This window comes from Anguilla rostrata, chromosome 1, assembly GCF_018555375.3.
Source record: "Anguilla rostrata isolate EN2019 chromosome 1, ASM1855537v3, whole genome shotgun sequence".
In the NCBI taxonomy this organism is placed as follows: Eukaryota; Metazoa; Chordata; class Actinopteri; order Anguilliformes; family Anguillidae; genus Anguilla; species Anguilla rostrata.
The window spans coordinates 34045989-34072138 of NC_057933.1; the positions used below are offsets into that span (position 1 = coordinate 34045989).

The following is a 26150-nucleotide window of genomic DNA, read 5'->3' on the forward strand; positions in this document are numbered from 1 at the left end:
GTTTTAGAAACTGTACGGTTGCTGAGTGAAAAGCCTTTCTTACACCTAACAATTTGCTGTGTGCTTGTGACAATTTCGCGGGCTGGAGCTTTTGGGTTACATACATGATGACGCACCAAATCTGTGAGGGATGAAAGATTGACAACCTGTGTGTTAGTAAAATGCAGTGTTATACCTTTAGCTTTCATGCAAGATTTACCTAGCAGTGTTCTATAGCCGTATGTCTTGGGACCCCCCGACACAAATTCGACAATGTGGTCACCGGGGTCCAGTTCGCTTGACAGTTCGCTTGTCAGCTCCCCCAAAAAGTCCCTGAGAGGAGGTACCCAGTCACCTGGCCGACTCACAAAGATGACAGAATCTGTATCGTGGTACGGAACCCTGTCAGGCAATTTATCCATGACGGAATAAAGCTCGAGCCGGGCATAAGCGGTGGTGAATGCCGCTATGAACACATTGCTGAATTTGGGAGGTTTTGGGAAACCCTTTGCATGTTTCCACTGGACCAGAGCCACGTCTTCTGTAAGAAATGAAACATGTGAGACATCATACTCATTTGAAAACATGTATTGCAGGAACTGTTCGGGGTCCCGGATCAAGGTCGTGTTTGGTTGATTGGTTCTCTGTCCGAATTTACCCCAAAGACTATTTAAAAACAGTTTTGATATCTGTCTTTTGGCTTTGCTGACAGAAATATTGTTTGGATCTAAGTGGATGCCCTCCTTCTCCCAGTAACTTTGGACATATTCTGCCTTGTCAGTGTCATTAGACACCCAAGAGGGATAGCCAGAAGCTTCTTGTTTCCTCTTTAAATGCATCTTAATGTACTCACTAAAGAGAGAATCAGACCTTTCTGGAAAATGCCAAACTTCAAAAATTTTGCCAATTTTGCAGCCTTTCACAACAGCCTTAGCCAATTCGACGGTACACCATACACCTGTGAGAGAACGCAACTCATCAGAATGTTCACACCGACCTTGATGCTCAGATTCCGCACAAGTCCTGCAAAGTGGAAACATTAATTTCCCTGAAACCCTGTACGGTAACACTGGTAGGTAAAGCTGTCTAGGGGGGTGCACCCTGGCTTTGACCAGACCAAAAATAATCTTCGATTTGGTCAAAGTCACGGAAGATGATGGTGGGGTGACCTGTAGGGTAAACTTTAGTCTTGTTAACAAAAGGGTATAGACTGGTGAAATCAAAATAATGTATTTGCTCATCTTCTTGAGCTTTGTAATGAAAGTTTAATGCATTAGTTCGACCGCCAAACAGAGCATCACGCGGTTCCAGACGTTCCGGGTAATCAAGATATCGTAGGAACGTCTGCACCTCCGCACTCTCCTGTGTATATCTTACCCATTCGTGCTCCCACATTACAACCACATGCAGATTGTAGGTGTTACGCAGAGTGTCAACTTTTTCTTGAAATTTGTTATACATTGCACCAAAATGCATTTTTGTCAGAGGGTTAACGGTGTTTGGGTCGAAGCATTCCGGACACCCGTGAAAAAAACAGCCGGCCATTTCATATGCTGTGCGCACCCCTTTTGACTCTGAATACCCATCTAGATAATAAGCACCCATCTTAACCTCACCCCGGTTCAGAGCATGCTGAATGAATCCATTGTCACGGTGACTCAGATATTCTAACCATTGAATGCCCGGTGTGGAAAATGACTTTTGCTGTTGAATGTAGTTATCGGGCGATGTTACAGCAATGGTGTCTTTTGGTAAGAAACTCGTGCAGTACTGTTTCATACAAACCGAGGCTATAGTTACGCACTGGACAGGGTTTAGGCCTGCGCTCCCTAGAACCTCGGTACGGAACCTTAAGCACACTTCACGCAAAATGACGTCTTTCTGGCATTACTCAGCCATTTCTTTTCTAAAATCAAACACCCCTCCAGACACGTTATTATACCACCGCATAAATTCCTCCCTTTCCTTTTCCATCATTGTATCGACCCCATAGTACAAGAGTGGTGGGTGCGGGCCAATGTAATTCTGGTTACCGATTGTATTCCAGAAATGGGGAAAGTAGCCTTTTTTTTGAATTTTCAAAACCTAGAGCAGCAGGCATTGCACTCAGTTTCATTGTTAGAAAACAAAGGGAGTCAACATACCTCTGTTCGATATAGTATAGAATTCATCATGATCAATTTCCACAGACAAGCTTTTGCCTTTCATCTACGATCATTTTTGCATTGCAGAGAAAAGTTCGCGGGAATCAGTGGATATGCTGCTACAGTTGCCTATATATTGTGTGACAAAAACAAATTAACATTAGACCTTTGTTTCAATAAGAACAAAATAATTCACTCTTATGTAGCCTATATCCTTTTCCCTGGGCTTCCACGAAGTCCCAGACTATGGCTTATATGTCCCGATTGATGCTTTTTATTTTATCCTCTGTAGCCTATATGTACGTATTTATTGAAACTATCACAAGGTCTCGTTTTAACTGACTCTTAACTGATCTCTAGTAGGCATAGCTTCCTCTTCTGCAATATTAGATTGATGTAAAATGATTATGACAACACTTGTTATATTAAAACGTCATTCACAAGCCTTTACAAGTGAGACAATCGATTCGCTTGGCATCGATTGATAAACTTTTCAGCACCACAGTGAAGGCCAGATCCAACTTACGATGTACCTTTGAGGTGTCCATTAAGGCAACTGTTAAGGTATAGTTTGGGAAACACTCGTAAAAAAGCGGTTTCCCTTTGAAAGGTATACCTTAGGAGCCTTCGTAAAACGTTAAGGTACATCGAAACTCGGAACCGCAGCCCTGTATAATTAGATGTGGTGTTATGCCTTGGTCAATTAAATACTGCATCAGCAGGTAGCCGCCGTATGCCTTTGAATTGTGTGCGATGAATGTGTAGCCCTTGTACTTTGGAGTCCGATACCTTTGGTAAAAAGCCTCTACGCATTTATTGCCAGATCCCACCCAACGCTCGCCATTAAAATCAATACAGCATATGAAATTTGCTAGCCTATATGTTGGCCTTGGTCTTGCCGACACTCAAAATCATAAAACACGTAACGGTGGCTGGGGCTTTCAGGTTTCACCCCTTGTATGAAACACACATGGCTACTCTCAGGAGTCAACACAGCCTTGCAGGTGTTGCAAAGCTGTGGACTACAACTGTGTGGTTTAGGGGCCCCATCACTACTGCTCAGACAAAGAATCCCCCCGCAACTCTAACTGTACAACATCGTCGGGGGGACGCCAACTCGTGAACTTTGTTCATTAAATGTTCTAGGGTGTTTAAAACATGAACATAAAACTCTGCGTAGTTGTCCACATCGTACAAAGATGCAAAGTTCAACCGTAACCTAATTTCTGTATTGTTGAAATGTGGTCTGCGTATCACCTGCATCTCTGTATCGTTAAGGCCTCCACCATTTTGGTCATCATTAGTACTATCTGTAGCCGAATGCACGTTATTGTCGACAATGTTAGGTCTAATCTCTGGTTCTACGTAATTACCTATCGCACGGTTTACAGCGTCCAAAGCGCGTAGCAGCCCCCCAAACACATCAACATCCCCATGCTCTACAGGTTCATCCTCTGCATTCATGTTTATTGAGCCTTGATTAATATCATTAATAATGTGTAACGGGTGAGGGTTAACCTCTGCTTGCTGCTGTTGTAAGTTTAAACTGTTAGTGTCATCGTTAGTATCATGATTAGCATCCAACATCCGGTTTTCATCATTGTGTCTTTTATTACTCTGAGATTCAGAGCGTGTATCTTGCGGGCGTTTCAGTGCCATTTAATATTTTTTCTAAAATATTCAAACGTTGTCTGGAAGCGTCCAACTCACGGTTCAACAGCGACAAAATTAACATACACAGTTCTGATTTTTCGGTTTCTTGGGCCTCCACGTTTGTCGGTGGTATTGCTCCTGGCGTTGCGCCCTCTGATGGTGTTGCGACTCCGGGGCTCGGTGCCTCCTCGGAAGGTTGAAGCAGCGCTTCTCGATCCAGTTCCACGTCTAGAAGATCCGTGTTGAAGTCTGAAATGCTATTCTCTGCCGCATAAAGTAAGAAAGAAAGAAAGAAATTCATAATTCATTATGATTTGAACACATTTGTTTCTGCAGGTTCACAGATTACAAAATCATAAATTAATAAAATCTCACCGCGTTTTTTCTTCAGACTTGGAAAGTGTACCGAAACGGTATCCGTTGAAGACGTCGGGGCCTCAGTGACCACTTCTGGTTGACTTTCAGGGTCTTTTAAAATATAAATAACACAACTCAGATGACCGAAAAATAAAAGTAAAAAAGTGAACATAAATTTTAAAGTTTCATACTCTGTAGAAAGTTGTATATTTCGGTGTCCACTGCTGCGTGAACCTGTGCTTCTACCAATTGCGTTGGCCGTTCCAAATCCGCGACTACTGGTGTCGATTCTGTCTGATTGTAGGCTAAAAGCGGATAAATAAATAAATAAATAAATAAATAAATAAATAAATAAACATTTTAAAAGTACACACACACACACACAGAACTGACAAACGTACTCTGACGAATAGACCCTTCCTGGCTGCATGCAAGATGAAAGTTTGATGGGTCAAACACGTGAAGCGTCGCATCGGGTGCGTCTGTCGCGAACAGCAACTCTTCTAAATCTGAGAAATAAATCAAGACGTCGAGCCTTAATAATTTTCTTATACATGTAGTTATAGATGCAAAATTAAACTATAGGCCTAGCAAATTACATACCTGATAGGCTGCCCAGTTCTTCGAGTATTTCCTGTCCATAGATCATGGCTTCTCAATGGAATTAAGTTATAATGCTGTCTTGATGGGATTGGCTGGCCTAATTTATCCCCTGTGGATGGGGTTAATTTGTAACTCTGCACCCGACACTCCCACCAACGTTTCCCGCTTTTTGCAGTTATTTTTGAGCAATTCAAAGAGACCGTTGTCCCACAACGTTCGCTTTGTTAATGGCTTGACCTATTATTTTGATAACTTATGATAATAAGAATTATTTATTTGGATAGGGATTGATACATAAACATAGAGTTTTGTTTAACAAATAGTCTGATGTCTGTATAGGCAATCATAACCTTGTCGCAGGAAAAGTGACTAACGCGTGTACTTATTCTACTTTAGCTTTCTTAAAAAAAAAAACTCTTAACACTTTAAAACTTAACAAACCTTCACAAAACTTAATATAGCTTTTCCTTTTTTTAACTCTGCAAATACTTGGTTTTAAACCTAATTGTTTTTATAAACGTTCCCGTTGTATCATGGCAAGCTTACTTGCTTGCTTTTTATAAATTTAAAATCGGCGCCCTATCAACTCAACTTTATTTTATTCAAGACTCTGCTTAAAAAGAGGTCCATAGCAGGAGTTAAAAAAAAATAAAAAAATAAAACGGCTTGTTAAGGCTTTGCATACTTGCATGGACTTCTTTTCTTTAAACTAACATACAAACCACAGCTTTAAATTAGTTACTTACACATTCTCGCATATTGCTTGATTTACTGATAGGCCTAAAGAATGCAAAAAAAAAAAAAAAATGTTTCACGTTGCACAAGCACTGCAGGCAATCATAACCTTTATAGAAAAAGCTATTTTGAGATGTTTATTAGATCTACTGATCAATAAGCTCGTTAGTTCTGCTCTATCATAGCTTAGTCGTGTTTTTAAAACAAAGTGTTTATTACGGCTGTAGGCTAGCTAAATATTAGACAAAAGCTTACAAACGTAAAAAGCGCCCCAAAACATTCGTTTTGAAACTTTGCTACTTTAAAAACACTCGTGGGCTATAGCCTACGTAAAAATAAGAATTAGACCTAGGCTACTATTATATTGCAACTCTATTCTGCAGGCCATAGTAGACTATTGTTTTGTTAACGTCTGGAGACATAATGATAAAAGGGTTTCCGCTTTGTGCTACTCGTTCATATAAATATAGGCTATGTTAGCTCTTTGTGTTATTTAATAACCAAAAGCTCTACTAGGGGTGACTTAGCTCATGAGGTAAGAGCGGCGGTCTGTCGGTCGGAGGGTTGCGGGTTCGGGCATGTCGAAGTGTCCCCTGAGCAAGACACCTAACCCCTAACTGCTCTGGTGAATGAGAGGCATCAATTGTAAATCGCTATATAAATGCCGCCCATTTACCATTGAATAGACTATTTTTTGTTAACGTCTGGAGACATAATGATAAAAGGGGTTCCAAGTTGCGCTACTAGTTCATATAAATATATGTTACATAGGATCTTTGCACACTTCAAAGAGACCGTTGTCTCACAACTTTTGAAATAGGTGCACATTTAGGAAAAGTCCGCCCCCCTCAAAGCAAACCTCCGCCTCACAAGACGAGCCACAGACCATGCTGTCACATGACAAAAACCCGTCACAGCCTACGCCAGACCCACAAAACTTTCGCCGAGCCTGTCCGTGTGACAGTGATTTCAGTCGGACCTAGACATCGGACATAGCTGCTCTTTTTGCTCTCTCTCTCTCCACAATTACGGACATCAATCCGAAGAAGGATTTCCACAGAGAAAATAACCTAGGTTTGCTTGTTTCTGTCTCTAAATGTCTCTTCTGTCATTGTTTTCTAAAAAGAAACTTTTTTCACACATAGCCTGATAACTTACAACTGTCACGTTTTGCCTTTGCTTTTTAAACAATTCTAAGATGTATTTGCTATTTTCATTGTTTTACAATTTTAACACGCTTTCGCTTTTCTTAAATTCTATTTGACACAAAACTAACGCTCATACACACACGCTCCCCACGTCTAACTAATAAACGAATCTACTTTACGAAACAACTACCAAACTTTTCTAACATAATTTATACTTGTTTTAAACATTTTAACGCATGTTACCCTATTAACGCATTAATTTGCCTTTTAGGGTATTTGGTGACGATTGGTGTTTCAAAACAATAAAATGTTTTAAGTTGCTAAAGCATTTTTACACAAAACTACCCTTTTCAAACACGTTTAAAAAGCACAAAGATAATCAACACTTTCCCTCATGGATTACTTACTTTTAAAAACAAACATTTCCATAAAAATAAAATATATGCCAAATCACGCATATGCTACGCTAAAAACCATCAAACCTAAATAAAACTATATTAAATAATGACTATATATATTTTTTTTTAAAATTAAATAATGATTATAAAAAATAATACACCACAGGGGGTGGGACAAGGGGCGGGGGTTTCAATCCATCAAACTTTTTGACAGTTACTACAGGGGACGGGGAAAGGGGCGGGGTTTCAATCCATCAAACTTTTTGACAGAAACCACATGCCATTTATATATGACGCAATTGACATTTGACAAACTTTACAGGAGAGCCAAAACAAAAAATGGCCATACTTTGTCCTGACTGTGTTTATTAAGATTCATCTTCCACATTAAAACTGCATACATATTTGGATGAAAATATACTTAATGAACAATAGTATGAAATTTATGAAGATTTTAAAAATATATTTCTTAAAAATGTGGAAAAAAGTCACACACGCCTTTTTGGAACCAACATTTTGTCTCATATAAAACATAAAAAGGGCGTATGTAATAAAACAATAAACAAGGCCATACATTAATGAGTTCAAAAAAAAAACAGTAATTTATTGTGATAATACAAAATTATGTTTACACTATAATGTGTATGTAATAAAGGTATGTTTATCTCTGTATCCATAAATGTTTTAATGCATTTTAGAAAACAGCAACACAGTTTCCTTAATCAATTCATGGGACACTTTCTAATCGGTTGCCAAGCAATCCTCTGGATCTGGCTTCCTCCTACGTACTTCTCAGTAGAGCTGCAGCAAGAGAGGGAAACACAGCAACTACACAAACACGCACATACACACACATACACATCTGCACATGTACAGTGCACACATACTCACTATATTATATTAATGAATGAACAGTAATTAATTTAGCTGAAATATTAATCCTGGACAAACAACCGATTAACAACTGAAAATACAGAACATTGGGAATGTGAAATATATAACAATAAAACAATAACAATATATTTCATACAGATCATGTAAGTCTCGCATGGATTTTTTTTCATGAGATACTAGCCTACTCTGATTGACTGACTGACTTGCAAAGACTTGTAGAAGTCCACATAGCAGTGAGGTATACTCCCATTTGTGCAAAGCGCGAGTAAGTCTTTCTTTTTCTCGACACTGATCCCAGGAGGACTTGTGTGCATCTTCTTTGGCTCAATTGCATGGGACCCTCTGGTCTCCTGCTTTGCAACTTCAAGCATTCTAAATGCTGGGTCAGAAAAATTCATATATTAACCAAATCACTTTGGAAGCCATTTGATTTTCTGCCAACGCACAGCTTGTCCCTCTGTATCTCTGGTCCTGTTTCTGACTGATTCAAAATGCCGCTGCCCGACTCATTTACAACCTTCCCAAATTCTCCCACGTCACTCCTCTGCTGCGATCACTCCACTGGCTACCGGTCGCTGCCAGGATCCGGTTCAAAGCCCTGACCCTCGCCTACACTGCAGTCAACAGGACAGCCCCTATCTACTTGCAGGACACGATTCGATCCTATACGCCTGCTCGACTACTCCGCTCTGCAGCAGCAGGGCGCCTTGTACCCCCTCCCACCCGAGTAAAGGGATCACAGAGCTTCTCCAGCCTAGATCCCCAGTGGTGGAACAAACTCCCTGTCCCTCTTCAAACCTCTCCCTCACTACCCATCTTCCGCCGTGGTGTGAAGACTCATCTCTTCAAACTATACCTGGACTAACTACCGCCACTCTGTATATTTCATTCTAAATCCACTTTTTGGTAATTTGTATTTGTCCTAATATTGTCCTAATATTGTAGCTTGTTCTTCTGCCTAGTTGGCTTGCAGAGGTTAGGTCAGAATAGTGTTCACTGTGTGAACTAAACTGTGTTCTTGGCTAGAAATAGCTGTACAAAATAAGTATTGTATCTTATTGAACCTGTAGTTTGTAGTTGTCCATGACCATGAAATGCACTTTTGTACGTCGCTTTGGATAAAAGCTTCTGCCAAATAAATGTAATGTAATGTAATGTAATATAATGACAATGTGTTGAGAAAATGATTTGAAGTCAAGGAAGTCGCTGTTCCCAAGTTCAACCACCTTGTATTATATGGCTTGTTCCTCCTTGCCACTCTCACAAGAGTATAATAACCCTCTGGGCTGTATACAGGCACGTTTCTCCTGGCTGTCTCAATTGCAGCATGGACACTGTCGCATTCCACCTGGCTACCTTTCACACATGCAGCTGTCTAGCTAGTTGCTAGCTAGAATGCTAGCTTTAACCTTGCTAAGACCAATTTAGTTTAGCTTACCTTTGTTACTCAGGGCAGACTTTTAATCCTGGATTGATACTTTGTCTCCACCATCTTGAAATAAACTCAATAAAACGTCTTAAACAGTAAAACACTGTCTTCTCCTCACGGTTTACCTGGCTGACTTGCATGTCTTATCAGCCATTTTGACTCATGTGCTGTCCACAAGCTTTACCCATGATGCATTTCTCAAGGCCAAAAAGGCGTAAGTGCACATACGCCTTTTTCACTCCAAATATTTCAGTGTGTTCAATGTTAGGTGTTTCAGTTTTTGATGAATGACTCTGGATTGGTTTAGAATTCACGTGTCCTTCTGGAACTAGAAAGCGAGCTTTCATTTGATATATATAATATATATATATATCATATGATATATATAACAAATTTTCGCCAAAAATGTCACTTACGGCCCTCTGGTTCTAAGCCCTTGACTTGTTGATATACTTTAATATATCATTCCAAGGGTATAACAGCAACAACATGCCTACAACCACAAAAAAGCCCGGACCTTTTATTTATAATTGAATTGAGATAGTCTAATAGCCACTTTATGCAGGTATTAAAATTGATTTATGTCATGATGTTCCCATGTGTTTTAAATACATGTATGCATCTGAAATAATATGTAGTGCACTTTGTCTCTTTTTTGTGAATAAAATACAATGAAAAAACAATAATGTAATATTAATATACTGTCAGATGACCACTGGAGAAATTCTTAAGCAAAAGTAAAATCACCGCTCTGGCATGACGTGATTGTCTATTAACATTTCAGTTTCAAATTAAGTAGCAATAAAAAGCATAAACTTCATCAGAGAAGTAAAAGTAAGGCTGTTATATTCTTTATTTCAGCACTGTATGGGGTTATCTTTCCTGACCAGAGGCCTGCAGCATTCTCCAACTATCGTATGTGGGAGTCCACAGGATTTCTCATCGCTTTTGCTTACAGCAACTTCCTGTGTGTGAATGTTAAGCTGTACATTTTGATTGGTGCTCTTTTGGTCTCATTTGGGCTCTATGGCTGGGTGGAATATGAAGAACAAAAGAATTCTACTGTGTGGGCACAGAACATAAATGCTAACTTTGAAGAGGACATGGAAGACAGAGAGCTGACTGCCTGAGATGCCAGGTCTAATCACTCAGTTGTCCTGAACCATTCAATGACCACTGTTCTTTTGATTATAGTTAGGGCCAGTGGGTCATCTCCACCATGTGACCTGAAGGGATTTAAACTTTTATTTCAATGGTTATCCTCCAGGGGTCCCCATAGGCACCCTCAATGGTATTGTCAAGTGACTAGTCATACAATTGAGTTTCTAATTGAAACATTTATAAAAACAATTCATTGATCTAATATGGGGAGAGTCAGGAAGAAAAGTGAAAACAGATGTAAGTTTAAATGCTACAAAAAGCATGTCTTTGAGCCAGTGGTCCTCCTGGTCATGGAGAGCCACAGGATCTGCTGGCTTTTGTTGTTGCTCAGCACTTGAAATCCAGAAGACTTTGGCAGTCCAGGACTAGGACTGTCGCTACAGTAAAAAGAAAAATGCAACCATGCAGGGGTGTCTAATCTTATCCAAAAAGGGCTGGTGTGAATGAAGTTTTATTTTTTATTTTTAGCCCACCACTAAGACACCTGATCCTATTGAAAGTCTTGAAGACCATGATTAGTTAATTGGCTGAAATAATTTGTTTGTAATTTTTAATAAAATGTTTTGTGCAAATTAAATGTCATATAACTGCTCTCATTTATAATGTGGACATTTCCCACATTATAAACCTATCATGCCCCTGTACAACACTTAAAAATACTACAGCATGTCCTTAGTTGTAAGCAATCAAAAACTGAATGTAAGGCATGTGTGTAGCTTGTTAATGTCAATTATTGTCTGTGCTTAATTAGTGGCAATTACTTTACTGAGGTATTGCAAATGGGATAGTTGTTTGAAGAGGCTATTGAGACTTCTTTCTGGCAGAGGACTGAACTACTATGTGAGAAACCAAGGGGAGACAAACTGTTAGCCTTAATTATAGTGGTACATTATATACTTGATTAAAATTATGTAGACTATTTTTATATAATAAAATAATGATACTGGTGGTAATAATAATATTAAAACCTATGGAAAGTCAGCCTAAAACTGATTATGATGATGAAAATAATAATCACCATTATTAATATTAATAATAACGATAATAATTATAATAGAACCAAGAACCACTTACGTGAGGGGCTGGGGGCGGGATTATCATGACCAACCAAGACCAACTAACACTTTGTGACCGCCAGGTAGAGTGAGACCAGCTTCCTTCGACAGACAGAAAAAACGTAAACTGATTTGCAACTATATATGAAATAGGCGAAATATTGGTAACAACCTGTACCTAGTTATGTAGTAAAAAATGTCCTTGTTGTCCTCCAGTGGTTATTTTTTCAGTACTTTCGCGATTTTTTTCTGTGCCGGCAAATAAGACAGAGGTGGTCCAGCGCTAGCCTTTGGTTGCTAAGGGGACGTGTATCGACCACCCCATATAAATGAATGGAACTTGACATAAATTTGCTAGCATACTATTTAAGTGTCCTGTCTTGTGTATTTAATTTAATATGAGAAAGGGTGGCCGATAGGAACGTCTAGGAATCTGTACATATATTCACTGCTGTTACCCAAGTCGCCGGACGCAAAATAAAACAGCCGTTAGGGCAAAACGGAGCTTTAGAATGTCGCCAGCAGTGTATGCGCGTGAGCTCGACAATACATTTCTCACAGAAAAGGTAGTTTGAAGGTAGTTCATTACAGTGGTGATAGAAGTGACAAGAATTAAGTGGTACTGTGCTGTTAGCCTTTACTGATCGCCGTACAAGGTTAATGCGAAGTAACTAGCACAATCTGACAGTGCTAACCCATAATTATTTTGAATGGTACTTGCTCAATTGAACGGTAAATGTGAAAAACATTCGATTATAGTCAGCGGCACCAAAATTTTCTGTCACACCCTCAATAAACGGCAAAAGTCCCAGTAGAAGATTGAATTAAATCTTTAAAAGTTACATATTTTCTGAATAATCTTCGATTCAGCTTGGTCACAGTGAGTGAAACTAGGCGATTTGAGCGTATAGTTGCTATGTATATTTTAATCACAATACTTATGTTAATTTCCGGAAATAAATTTTTCGATTGTCCTCTCAATTTGAAATTATGACGCAACGTCTGCGCCATTGGATTTAATGGGTTGCGATGAGATAATTCTGAGCATGTTGCTTGTCTTAAAGTTGATATAGTAAATAAGGCTGTAATAATATAACTAAATGTATATGTATGAAGTTGGTTTCTTACATTTAGACAGTTTATTATCTGTATTTTTACAGGACCTACATTTTAATAGGTAACGATGTTGCTGGGAAAGCGGAGACGTATACGGACGTATACAGTGACGTAATGACGTGGCTTTCTACCCCGTGGAGAAGCAAACCGGTTCTTAGAAGGTTCGCAAGTTGAACCAACTGCGAACCGGCACTAGCACCATCCCAGAACCAGAACTAGGTTCGCGTTGGTGGAAAAGAGGTATCTTGGTGCTGCTTTGGAACCAGTTTTCCTGGCCGAGAGCTAGTTCTTTTGCTGTCGAAAAGCGAAGAACTGGTTCGCAATTAGGCACCAGCTCCGAACCGGCCCTCAAAATGCTTTGGTGGAAAAGGGGTATCTGTGTTTCCATCATTGTGGCAGCAGTTTGGGGAAGGCCCTTTCCTGTTTCAGCATGACAATGCCGCCGGGCACATATAGAAATTATTTGGTCGAGATCAGCATGGAAGAACCTGACTGACCTGCAAAGAGCCCTGACCTCAACTCCACCCAAGACTTTTGGGATCAGTTGGAAAGCCAGGCCTAATTGCCAAATCAGTGCTTGACCTCACTTATGCTCTTCTGCCTGACTGGAAGCAAATCCCTGTAGCAATGCTCCAACATCTAGTATAAAGGCTTTCCAGAATTGTGGAGGTTGTTACAGCAGAATAGGGTGGACCAACTTCATATACCCCATAATTTTGGATGAGATATTGGATGTCAGGTGTCCACATACTTTCGGTCATGTAGTATATCATCCAAATAACAGCAGCGTTTCTGCTGGTAAGGTTTTGCCGTGGCAAATAAAAATAAAATAAAAAAATTATATATATACTGTATATAGCCTATATATTAAATATTTCTGCCTAAATGCGCTTTCAAACCCATACTGTCGCGTCCACATATTTATTTTCAAAAAGAGCCTAGGCCGCACGCTCCGTGCTTGCTCCTTTCTGAGGTGGTTGGAAGACTTGCAGCGCGCGAAGGTCGCACTGTCTGTCAAAGCGTCACTTTTTTTTCTTCCGACCAAAAGACCGGAAGACAACGAAAAGGTAGGTAGTGAGTATTACAAAAATACCATAGTGTTATCCACAACAGAACTACAAGAAATGGCTAACATGGCCTCAATGTGACCTTTCAGTCGAATTAAATAATTCCATGAATTAATGTTTCTGAGTTGGTGATAGTATGCCATGCAACCATCTCAATACGATGCTCAAAAAACACACCAAGATCTTTGGTAAAGGGCTTTTTGTTGGAAGAAAGTGGTCCCAGAAACAACTGGATTTGTTCCAAGACTTCAGTTAAGTTGAAAAAAACTGTGAACCATCCATCAGCTTAACACTTATGCAACACTGACAATTTACCAAAATCAGCAGGTTTAACTGAGCAGTGCCACTAAGGATAGGCATCATAACAATTAAAATATATTTTATGCGGGGGAATTAGACCCAATGGTAACATGGTAACCATTCCAATTCCTCAGTCTGACAATAGTATGCTGCAATTAAATCTAACACCAACACAGAGAATTGGCAGTCATCCAAAGATCTTCTGTGACCCTAAGATGGGCAGTTGATGCTGTCTGAAACATGACTGAAATTTCTTTAAAACATATTATTGCAACAACATATCCATATGATTTTCATTAATGACTACCAGCCTACAAAAACGTTTCATTGTATTGCATAAGAGATATAAGAATATTAAATATTGTGACAGAAATGTTTTTTATATAGATGTACAAGAGTTGTATTCACTGTGATTCTTGCGTTGAGATGCACTTGGGGGTACTCTTGAACATACTGTCACAGGTTCAGTGTCATCCTCTGGAAAATACACACTTGCACAATTAAATGTTTTTTTTTTAATGTTGTAATAACATTATGTTAAGTGTTCGGAATAGCATGCTCTGTTAAAGGTTTTTTCCCACTTTCTACAGAGCCAGGTTGGTCAAGGATCTATACTATAAATGTTACTCCTGATTCTGGGTGTAAAACAATGGAGAAACCACAGCCATTTCAAACAGTCTAGAGCTGACATAATTGAGAACAGCATTAATGTGTTCATGGTTATGCATACTGGAACTGTTACTTAATGAATACTGTACGTTATCAGACCTTATCGGTTGTATTGTCGTTTCAATAACCTTTGGTATGCACTTATTGTATGTCAGTTTGGATGAAAGTGTCATCTGCAACTATACCGGGAGTTAGCATCTATCTGGGAGTTCATAAAAACATTCTTTCACCACCAAAAGATTCATATTCCATCATAACAACAAGATAAAGTAAAGAATACACTGCATATATACCAAAACAGTGGTGAAAAATGTTGCTCACTAAATAGCAAAATATGTGAAATTCCTGTGCAATTATACCACATTGTTCTACTTTCAATATCATCTACTAAATATGGAATTAATACATAATCCTTCCATTAGTTTTATGTGTAGAGATGTCTAAGATGCAGTGGTTATTTATTGCCTTGGACGAAAGGTTTGTGAAATATACACTTATTTGAAACACCTGTATGATAACTGAGCTGTTGTGAAACCACGCATGCTGTTTATGCCGTTGTAGCCCTTTCCAGTTCATTCTGGTTTCATCAACAATTCTTTTATCCAGTACATACAGTATTCCAACGATGTATGATGTGTCTAATTGGGCATTTGGAGCAGTGAGTCTGAGCGCAACAGCAAGTTTTGTTGCAATGTCACAGCTTTTCACATTCAGCAACGGTGTTAGCAAGGAAAGACATACACCTGGTGAGGCGTAAGTCATTGTTTTTCTTCAACTTTTGCTAAATATTATTATTCTTGAGAGCTTCTCCAAGGCATATAACTCACCTAGCTGATATGGATTTGGAGAGTGTGTTAGATGAGGAGAACAAGGAAGGCTATTCTATTCTCTCAAGGAGGATACATAAGAATATGGTGATGTCATCCTTGATATGTAAGTATTACTGATTGAAATATCTCTATTAGGTTCTTTTTTCCACTCCACCTGTGCCTTTTGCCTTATTTTTGATATTGTTATATTTGCATTAGTCATAATCAACAACTGTTATAACTGTATTAGCCTGAGTATGAACATTTTTGTATTGGAGACTATCTAATGGAATTTAATAATTTTATTCTTCCCAGGACGAACTTCAGAATATATTTACTGAAGCAATTCAGGTTGATTACTTTCCTAAGTAGTAAAATGGCAGTTCCTTACTTGGGAGTCTACAGTCTACAACCTCAATGATTCAGTTACGAGCCTAGTTCCCTAACCGTTATGATACACATTCAGCTTGTGTTTTTGAGGTCAAAACATTGTGGCAGTGAACAAAAGCATAAAAATGAGCAGCACCTCGGGCTACCACATGGCTGATGGTTAGTCTCCAGGTGAGCAAGATTGCAGTAGAGAGGAACAATCAAAACCAGTTCTGTGAAACAGTCTATAGTTAGAAAGATGGAAAAAAGCAAGCAAGTTTCAAGGTTTCAGAAAATTCCTTGTCTATGGCATGGAGCTGGAGGTTCATGGCACGATGAGGAGTTTGTGCAAACTGTGGAGGAAATGTGGGAAACAGTTTGGGGGCAAGAGGGAGAGGAGGCAAGTGGCCATGTATAGCCGTAGGAAGAAGTGGTGTAGCGAGTTAAGGTATAATAGTGCAATATCTAGCACTAGAAGCGAGCCACTACAACCCTACTCCCACATGCTTCCTGACTGGAACTAGCTGGTGAAAAGGAGTCCTTTGTTGGGAAAGGCAATGGGAAAGATTGGCACTAATATTCAAAGGTTTCTCTCCTCATTCTAAAAATTTCCAACCACTGTTCATCATCAAAAATAGTGTGCAAAATGGTCCCACTGCTCCTGACTCGTATTGTGTATCCAAAGACTTCTCTCCGTGGAGGTAGCGGACATCACTGCGGTAAATATATGATAGCCCTTCTCTACCATTTTACCATCAATTTTTGCTGTATACGAGTCCTGCCTTTGAAGCAATGGACGTTGAACAAAATCAACATCATTGTAACTTCACTGGGCTCCATGTTAGCGTCTGTCTGTTGCCAATCTTACCTATGTTACTCAGGTCATACAAGCTACATGGACACATAAACACACAGGCCACATACAGGACATGTAATGCAAAAAATATTGACAAAAGATCCAATTTCTACAAGACATCAAGACCTGTAGTATAAATGTAAGGTTAGTTTAATGTCTGATCTGAAGAACAGCTTCTGCTACAGTACAGAGCCCCCATCATCCTGCTGTAACATTGGATTTCTTTTATAGAAGGCCCCCAGTACTAAACTAAGAGTGTATGGCAATGCATGGCCGGGATACACTAGGGGCGACATAGCTCAGGAGGTAAGAGCAGTTGTCTGGCAGTCGGAGGGTTGCCGGTTCGATCCCCGCCCTGGACGTGTCAAAGTGCCCCTGAGCTAGACACCTAACCCCTAAAATGCTCTGGCTTTGGATAAAAGCACTATATAAATGCAGTCCATTTACCAAAACACCAGCAACAATTGCTGGGAACATGATTTCACAGAAATTATTACATAATGTTATAGGTATGGGTCTGTAGAGTAAATGTATACCCCCTTTCCATTTGGTAACAATTTTTAGTTTTAGCAGTAATCTGGCATGGAAATGAGCCAGTACTGAACTGACAGTGTGTAGCAATGCATGGCCGGGCTACACTAAAACACCAGCAACAATTGCTAGGAACATGATTTCACAGAAATGACTACATAATGTTATAGGTATGGGTCTGTAGAGTAAATGTATACCCCCTTTCATTTGGTAACAATTTTTAGTTTGGGCAGTAGTCTGGTAAATAATGAGCCAATACTGAACTGAGAATGTATAGAAATGCATGGCTGGGCTACACTAAAACACCAGCAACAATAGCTGGGAACGTGATTTCAAAGAAATTATTGCATAATCTTTAAGATCTGGGTCTGTAGAGTAAATGTATACCCCTTTCATTTGGTAACAATTTTTGGTTTTGGCAGTAATCTGGTAACCAATGAGCCAGTACTTAACTGACAGTGTATAGATATGCATGGCCGGGCTACACTAAAACACCAGCAACAATAGCTAGGAACATGATTTCACAGAAATAACTACGTAATGTTATAGGTATCGGTCTATAGAGTAAATCTATACCCCCTTTCATTTGGTAACAATTTTTAGTTTTAGCAGTAATCTGGTATGCAAATGAGCCAGTACTGAACTGACAGTGTATAGTAATGCATGGCCGGGCTACGCTTAAACACCAGCAACAATTGTTAGGAATGTGATTTTACAGAAAGGACTACGTAATGTCAAAGGCGTGGGTTTAAATATGAGTATATAATGTGTAATTATATCCAATTGTATTAGTTACAAGAAGAAGAACGACAAAATCGCACTTAAGAAATTGCATTTACCGAGCTTTTAGTTTGAAATCCTCTAACCAAAAGTCTCCAATTGTTGCCAGCAACAATTGCCAGCTCCACGGAGCTCACAGGCTGTAGAAATAATTCTAGTTTCCATAGCAACTTCGGAGTGGTTCTCATCTCTCTTTAGGATTGTGGGTAGCGTAGTACTTTAACGGAAAGTCGTGATTAAAACACGATTTCTTATAAACGATGTTGAAATCGGTCCAATTTATGGCTTATAAAGGAGCATATGACATCGTTTCACAATCTCGTAGCTTATGGTAAGTCTACCTTTTGCGGTTAATATATAATGTCTGACGAATCAAATTAGATGGCAAATATGAATGGTATTTCTACTTCCGGAACCAGACGTTTCTGCTCTTTAGTGTCATAGATGACGTATTTTTGTAGGCCAACTGGGAAGTTTCTTCCGCCGTGTGTTTCCATTTCCAATGCTTTTTTTCTCGTTTTCTGTCGAAAATAAGGTGCTTAACGAAAGCCTAATAGTGTCACGCTTGTTTCTACGAGATACATTACATCCATTAATGTGTCAACCGTGAATTTAGATGCCATTATGTGTTTTTTAAAAATAATTGGTGAAATTTATCTCGACCATACAGACCTTATTTTCTTCAGAAAACGAAATCCGTATGGGGAAAAAATATTGCCGAGGGACCCCATACGGACTGTCACTGTAACAATAGTTTTATCGTTGGGAGTTTTATTTTGAAATTTTCAGTCATTAGCTTCACACCGCACTGAACTCTGTGTCGGCACCAGGCAGTCCAATGGAATTGTCGTTTGCTTACGTAGAAACCGCGGGAAAGGTACGAGAAGACGCCGTGGGGTATTGGTGGATTTGCCCGGCATGACTAGGATTATTGTCTGGCCAGCAATAGCCATTTCAAGTTTATACAATTTATATAACTATAAAGTGTAAAGGAGCGACAGATGGCTGCTATTACTGCTTCCATATCAAAGGTAATGTTGTACTCTTTGGTTGCTAGCTAGTTAGATAAAATTATCCGAGGTAGTGACTTAGCTACGTAATTTAGCCTAGCTAACATATAAGCATACTATTCTGAACTCAACCCAGAAACGCAAATCGCTTAACGGATAAAGAATACAATATGTATACGGTTATTGGACTTTATAGTCACCTCGCTTGTCAACTGCCTGTTTGTTGGAGGGCTGCTAGTAGTCGTGTAACATTAGCAAACGAATTCGTTTAGTCTTTTCACTTCCTAGGTTGCTGCTGGTATTAGCTTGTCAGTGTGGAAATCAATAATACAACGAGCGGTGCGCGCTACGTATTTTTGTTTTTGCTGTTTGGTCATCTAAGTATATTGTTTACAGGGTTGCTTTGTGTTCAAGCCAAGTATCAAGAAAAAGAAGAGGACTTTAGATGCTGGTGAGTTTGAGATAACCTTATTATGGTGTCTGCCTGATCTAGCTGCAAACCAAACACCTATTGTGCGAACCCGAAAAGCAGTGCTATTATATGATTTTTGTCTTGATCTCCCTGATCCTGTTTGAAGGAATGTAAAAAAAAAAAACAACACGTTTTTAACGTAAATGCCAGGATACTCACGCATACAAACCACTATCTCGAAGTCGTTAAAATGTAACTAAATCTAGGCCGTGGAAGTATTGATAACAAAATGAGGCCTAGGTACAATAAACAACATTGGCTATCTTCGCTCACAAAAATTAATCGAGCTGTATTTCAGAGCAGTGTTACTCAGTGTTTCCCGAAATTAGGCTATGTCATGTAACTTGGACCTGTGTTTTGAAATTCTTCTTATTAGGGGTCCAAGCAGCGAAGCAGGTGGAACCCTATTGTATCTGTTAGGATTATTAGGGGTCCAAGCAGCGAAGCTGGTAGAACCCTATTGTAATTGTTAGGATTATTATGGGTCCAAGCAGCGAAGCTGGTGGAACCCTATTGTATCTGTTAGGATTATTAGGGGTCCAAGCAGCAAAGCTGGTGGAACCCTATTGTATCTGTTAGGATTATTAGGTCCATATTACTTGACCCATTACAGTTAGATTATTATAGGGTCAAGCAGGACGCTGTACCCCAGATGTTAGGATTTTAGGGGTCCAAGCAGCGAAGCTGGTGGAACCCTATTGTGTCTGTTAGGATTATTATTATTATTAGGGGTCCAAGCAGCGAAACTGGTGGAACCCTATTGTATCTGTTCGGATTATTATTATTATTATTATTAGGGGTCCAAGCAGCGAAGCTGGTGAAACCCTATTGTATTTGTTAGGATTATTAGGGGTCCAAGCAGCGAAGCTGGTGGAACCCTATTGTATCTGTTAGAATTATTAGGGGTCCAAGCAGCGAAGCTGGTGGAACCTATTGTATCTGTTTGGATTATTAGGGGTCCAAGCAGCGAAGCTGGTGGAACCCTATTGTATTTGTTAGGATTATTATTCTTATTTTTCTCTGCTAAAAGTGTCTGAGGCTCAGCAACCATAAGTCCTAGAGCAACCCACTACTCAGGCACTAAAATCACCTATGTCGGCCAGATGGTGGTGTTATAACAAAGGGTTATGCGTTTAAGGTCAACTCCGACACCATACGTTAGATCAACACAAAACTTCATCGACCTATGCATCTGAACGTGCTCTACAACTTTGCTATTGGCCCCACCTATGTCCGCCATATTGTTTGCCCGCCATTTTGACCTTTTCGTTGGGGCGTGGAAGTTTTCTCCACTAAAATGTCTGAGGCTCAGCAACCATAAGTTGTACACCAACCAAATTTGGTGGGTGGGTTCCTATGGCCCCCCACTACTCAGGCACTACACATCACCTATGTCGGCCAGATGGTGGCGCTATAACAAAAGGATCCTGTTTAAAAGACCATAACTTCCACACCGTAAGTCAGATCAACACAAAACTTCATCGACAGATGCATCTGAATGTGCTCTACAACTTTGCCATTGGGACCACCTATGTCCACCATATGGTTTGCCCGCCATTTGGACCTTTTTATTAGGTGGGGTGCGGAAGAGCTGGAGCTCCAAATATAAGCGTTACGACATCTAGTAAACTTCTTTACGGCAAGCGACATCCATGGCGACGCAAGTAATCCGACACTGTAGGGTCTAGTTTTTATTAGTGAGGGGAGGGTCTGAACGTCGGTTTAGTCTGTCATTATGCTGACAAATAGCTAAACCATTTTATTGGTAGGTTTTGTGTTCCTGTGCAAACGCGCGAAAACACGATGGTATAATAAAACAATGACGGTAATACATATGTAGTCCGTTTCGTTGCTGCCATAACATAAACTATCTTGTGTCTACAGCTGCAGTTTCTCGCTGCAATTACTAATATTGAATATAAACAAAAGACGCAATTTATGCTGTACTCTGCCAATGTCTAAATAAATAATGAGCGTAGGAAGCAGGTAGCATGCATGGCGAGTTGATCTTTCGTTTTTTACTACTAAAGGTTTGTTAGTAAAAGCTTTGAGAGGATGAATCATTACTTTTCTTTGGCATGGATCCATTTGAAGACTATATCGGGTGAGTTCGGAGTGTAGCACAGTGGATAAGGAACTGGGCTTGTAACCGAAAGGTCGCAGGATTTCCGGGTAGGACACTGCCGTTGTACCCTTGAGCAAAGTACTTAACCGAAATTGCTTCAGTATATATCCAGCTGTATAAATGGATACAATGTAAAATGCTATGTAAAAAAGTTGTGTAAGTCGCTGTAATGTAATGTAATCTTTAAATCCGTCATTATGCTGAGAGAAATCGTATTCTCAATTTAATCTCTAAATTGACTGTAAGCTTAGGGTTGTAACTAGTTAGCTGTTTCGTAGGTGACTTAGTTAATGCACTCGTCTTAACTATTGCTTGTATTTTTGCATAGACTGCGTTGTTTCTGTTCTTGTTTGTGTTAGTGTTAATCAGTTTAACCTACAGGGTCCAAGTTGAACTATGCGGTTGTTCCCTGCACTTGGAACGGTAGGCTACTGCCCTCTAGGGTTTTCGACACACTTGTTCCTGGTTATGGTTATACACTTTGTTGTACGTCGCTCTGGATAAGAGCGTCTGCCAAATGCCTGTAATGTAATGTGATATTCCGTAGCAACAAGATAAACCAGACATTAGCCCTAAAATATGCCAATACAGCAGTGAAAACGCTGCTCGCTGAATAACGAAATAAACGAGACAAAGTTTAAAAAAAAATTATACCATGTCATTCTACAGTCAATATCTGGGACTAAACATTGAATAAATATACAATCTTACCATTGGTTTTACGCGTAGAGAGTCCCTTTTGCGACTGAGTGGTCATATATTGTCTTGGACAATCCTTTTGTGAAATATACGTGCATTTGTGACGCCTGGGTCGGCTACCTCTAAAAATAGCTGTGCATAATACCACACCTGTTGCTTACGGCATTGTCGCCATTTCTAGTACAATTTGGCTTGATTGACAATTCATTTATTCAGTAGGTGAGAGTATAAGCTTTCTAACGATGTATAACATGTCTGATTTTGCTTTTTCAATACCGTTTTATCGGTCAGCGTATCCGAAAATGTTCTTATATGCCAGTGTCTAAATAAATAATACGATTGGCTACTCTGCGAGCAGCGCTCCGATCGCGAGTTGATATTTCGTCTTTTGTTTCATTTTTTCTCAATGTCCTATCTATTATTTGAAATGTGTATTATTCTATCTGTCTCTGAGGCGCTCTGAAATGTGCATTCTCTGCTAAGTTGAGCAATGGATTGGAATAGGTAGCCTATGTGTCTGACGTAATGACTGGAGATAAGCACATCCGCAAATTCAGCAATCTCAAAATCACCTTAACAGAATTCATTGCTGACTACTTCTGATTTTTTTGCAAAAATATCAACTGGTCCTCATGATCTGACCACAGAACACTTCTGTGTGCATTCAGTATGTCACCAGCAGTACTAAAAACTCGCTCTGATGGCACACTGGTGCCTGGGATGCACAGGTATCGTTTGGCTAGAGTTGAAAGTAGTGGTAGCTCTCTCGTTTGATCTCCACTAATTCATGGCGTTTTCGGTCAAAGGCAATGCATCTTTCGCTCGGTACCTCGTCACTTGTTCTCTGGCCAACTCCCTGGAGGACTTTCTTTGTCTTTGGATGAAGGAATCCCCAAACAGTGCATCCAAGGCTGTCTTTTTTGAAGGAGGTGACTCATCTGGAGCTGCATTATTTGACAAGAAATGCATTTCAATATTGTCATGTTTCTCAGTTCTGATTAACACAAAACAACAACCTTTTATTCACACCACTTAATATTTATTTTAAAAGCACACCTGTGGTCTCTTCCTTGGTTCCTGACAACTGTGAACTTCCCTCTTCTGCCTCCTGCCTTTCCCCTGGCATCTATGTATATAAGAATGTGTGAACTCTGTTAAATGTCTGAAGTGTAACACTGCACACACAAATTGTAATACCGATAAACTGTTAAAAATAAATACTATCCCTTTCAGCTCAACGTGACGGAAATAGGGTTCAACTTTAGTAGTGAATGTGGCGCCAGCAAGTGACGGTAAAATTACATTAAAATTACATATGCCACTTATCAAATTAGCTCTGCATAGATAACGTTGCCAGATATAAAATGAACATGATAATCTAATAGGTGATATGGGGGGCGAAACTTGCCTCATTATTTATTACCGGCGGGCACTCTGCAGCCTCGAGAGCAAGTTTTGCGTATACACATTCTCGGTCCTCTTTTTCCAGGAAGGGCAGTTCTTTAAAACGTGGATCTAACGCGGATGCTGTTTAAAGAACAAGAGTATCGTATTCATTATTAATAGTGTAATAACCTAAAACATTAACCAACACTGATTTTAAAACACGCACAAAATGATCAAATTACCTATGTTCAGAGCGTCACGGGTGCCAATGTAGCGTGCGGAGAGATCATCGCTCATCACACTCTTCATCTCTGTAACCAGGGGCGAGTCGTCTTCGCATGCCTGTAAGTGTTTCAGCAGTTTTGCTTGAAGAGGAGCAATGACTGAGCTGGTTGGCTGGTCTTCCTCGCACATCACCGTTGTTGCTATTTTGACAGGACCTATCAATTTAACAATGTCCTCCACATTGGTTATATCACTCTCGCTCAGTGTGTTTACATCCGTTGCCCCCTTTCGCAGATCCTTTGACATCAGAGTTGCCATTATAGCTGCCTGTTGTTCCAAAAAACGGTCAAGCATCTCATATGAACTGTTCCACCTGGTGATCACGTCTTGGGTCAATTTGTGTTGTGGCAAGTCCAACAGCTTTTGTTTATCCTGTAGGATGTTACACGCCGTGGGGCTGCAGTGGAAAAATGAGACAATTCTTCGCACTCTCCCCAACAACCGTGAAGCACTACTCTCCCCCAAACCCTTATGTGAGACTATGTTGAGAGTATGCGCAAAGCACGTAATGTGAGGAGTGAACTGAGCTTCTACACCGGCTATGATCATGTTCCTGCCGTTATCCGTTATAGGATTTTTGTCGGAGATGCTCCATTCTGAGCAGGTGTCACGCAGTAACGCGCCAATGTTTTTACCAGTATGTGCTTCGTTCAAAACTCTGGTTTGCAAATTTGCATATTTCAAATGCCAACAGCACACCATAGGATAGAGATACAGACAAAATGACAACACATATTGAAAGATGAAGTATTGAAGAGCAATTTCCACTATAGTTTTGATTTTGTTCGTAAATAGTTTTTTGGCTACATTCCAAAGAAGACATGTAAGTTGTAAGTTTAGCTTTTTCTGTGTTGACAACACAGCAAAAAGGCTGGTCATGCCTATTTCAAATGCCATTTACAGGTCATAGGATAGGAGACAAAATAGTGGATAGTGGAGACAAAATGAAAATAGCTATTGAGAGCTAAGAGATTACAGATTTGAATAGAACAAGTTTGTATTGATTTTTTAAATATATATTTATTTATCAACAAATCATGAAGTGGGCTTATTTGGAACACCCATGGGCTTAAAGGGTACATTCGGTACCCATTAAGCCCATGCCAGACTTTTGACAAATTAAACAATAAAAACATTAGAAATTGGTATAAATGAATTATTGACACTTCAAATGAGAGATTAGACTTTCATTTTAACTAAAATGTTCTCACGTAAATTGGGGCAGTATACATTAAAAATGTCTGAAAAGCGGATTTGGTGGGCTTAATAGGGACGTTTACCCTAGTGCGTTTCCTGTGGGGAAAAAAAAAACAATATATGCAAATTTGCCTCTGCCAGGAAGATCTCATGGCGGCAGCACCAAATGAAACCCTTAATCACTGTACAGACTGTTGACAAATTAAAAGAAAAACCAACATAAAGTGTCTTGGTAAGGTGTTGGACCGCCAGAGTAGCTTCAATAATATTAATGCTCTTCTGACTGAATGGAAGCACATCCCTGCAGCTGTGCTCTAACATCTAGTATAAAGCCGAAAGGGTTGACCAACTCTATATTAATGTCCATAATATTCTGGGTGAGATGTTGAATGTCAGGTTGTTCGCATACTTTTGACCATGTAGTGAGTGCATTGGGTTGACAGGTATGCCATTCCCTCAAGTTACGACTTGGTGGGGCATAGGGTTGCAAAATTCCGGGAATATTGAAAGGATGGAAACTTTCCATAGGAATTAATGGGAATTTATGGGAATTAATGGGAAATAACGGGAATAAAATGGAAATATAGCCCTATTTGCTCAGGCTGCATTTACCATGTCATATGCAGATAGAAACAAACCTTTTACCATATCATAAGCAGACATAATTGAAAACATTCCCTATGACCCCCCTCCAAAAAAAAGTTCTCGACACCTAAAAAAAACCTCCTAAAAACAGTCTTCTGAGTGTTTTAGAATTCTATTTGCATAGATAGTTGAATCGCAAGTTTTTAGAAAAAGTCAAGGAATGACAGATGTGGAATAAACATTAACAAAATACATCCCATTTTACTGCGCAAGGGGTCAGTTGACCCGGCGGTTCTAGTGATGAGCAGTATAGCGTGAGTAGTGCCAAGTGACGTCGG

The 26150-nt window shown here is 39.6% G+C and overlaps 2 protein-coding genes and 1 long non-coding RNA gene across 4 annotated transcripts in view; 2 read left to right on the forward strand and 1 right to left on the reverse strand.

Annotated features, from left to right (window-relative positions):
- The window catches only part of LOC135254956 (protein unc-93 homolog A-like), a 59134-nt gene extending 48301 nt beyond the window's left edge, over nucleotides 1-10833 (forward strand). Inside the window, exon 8 of the mRNA XM_064335589.1 lies at nucleotides 10202-10833. Coding sequence (XP_064191659.1) covers nucleotides 10202-10470 — 269 coding nt within the window. The 3' untranslated portion in view covers nucleotides 10471-10833. The remainder of the gene's footprint in view (nucleotides 1-10201) is intronic.
- Nucleotides 2487-4457, reverse strand: LOC135241846 (uncharacterized). Its single transcript, XR_010326132.1, has 3 exons — nucleotides 4325-4457; nucleotides 4152-4244; nucleotides 2487-4040 (listed from the first exon to the last, which is right to left on the reverse strand). It is a non-coding gene; the product is annotated as an uncharacterized LOC135241846 (long non-coding RNA).
- Nucleotides 10834-18908: 8075 nt separating the features above from the next.
- Nucleotides 18909-26150, forward strand: part of orc3 (origin recognition complex, subunit 3) — a 75699-nt gene continuing 68457 nt past the window's right edge. Inside the window, exons 1-2 of one of the 2 annotated variants that reach the window (XM_064335743.1) lie at nucleotides 18909-19084; nucleotides 19460-19514. In XM_064335743.1, the coding sequence (XP_064191813.1) occupies nucleotides 19055-19084; nucleotides 19460-19514 (85 nt within the window). In that variant the 5' untranslated portion in view covers nucleotides 18909-19054. The remainder of the gene's footprint in view (nucleotides 19085-19459; nucleotides 19515-26150) is intronic. The other variant, XM_064335733.1, reaches the window with a different exon arrangement.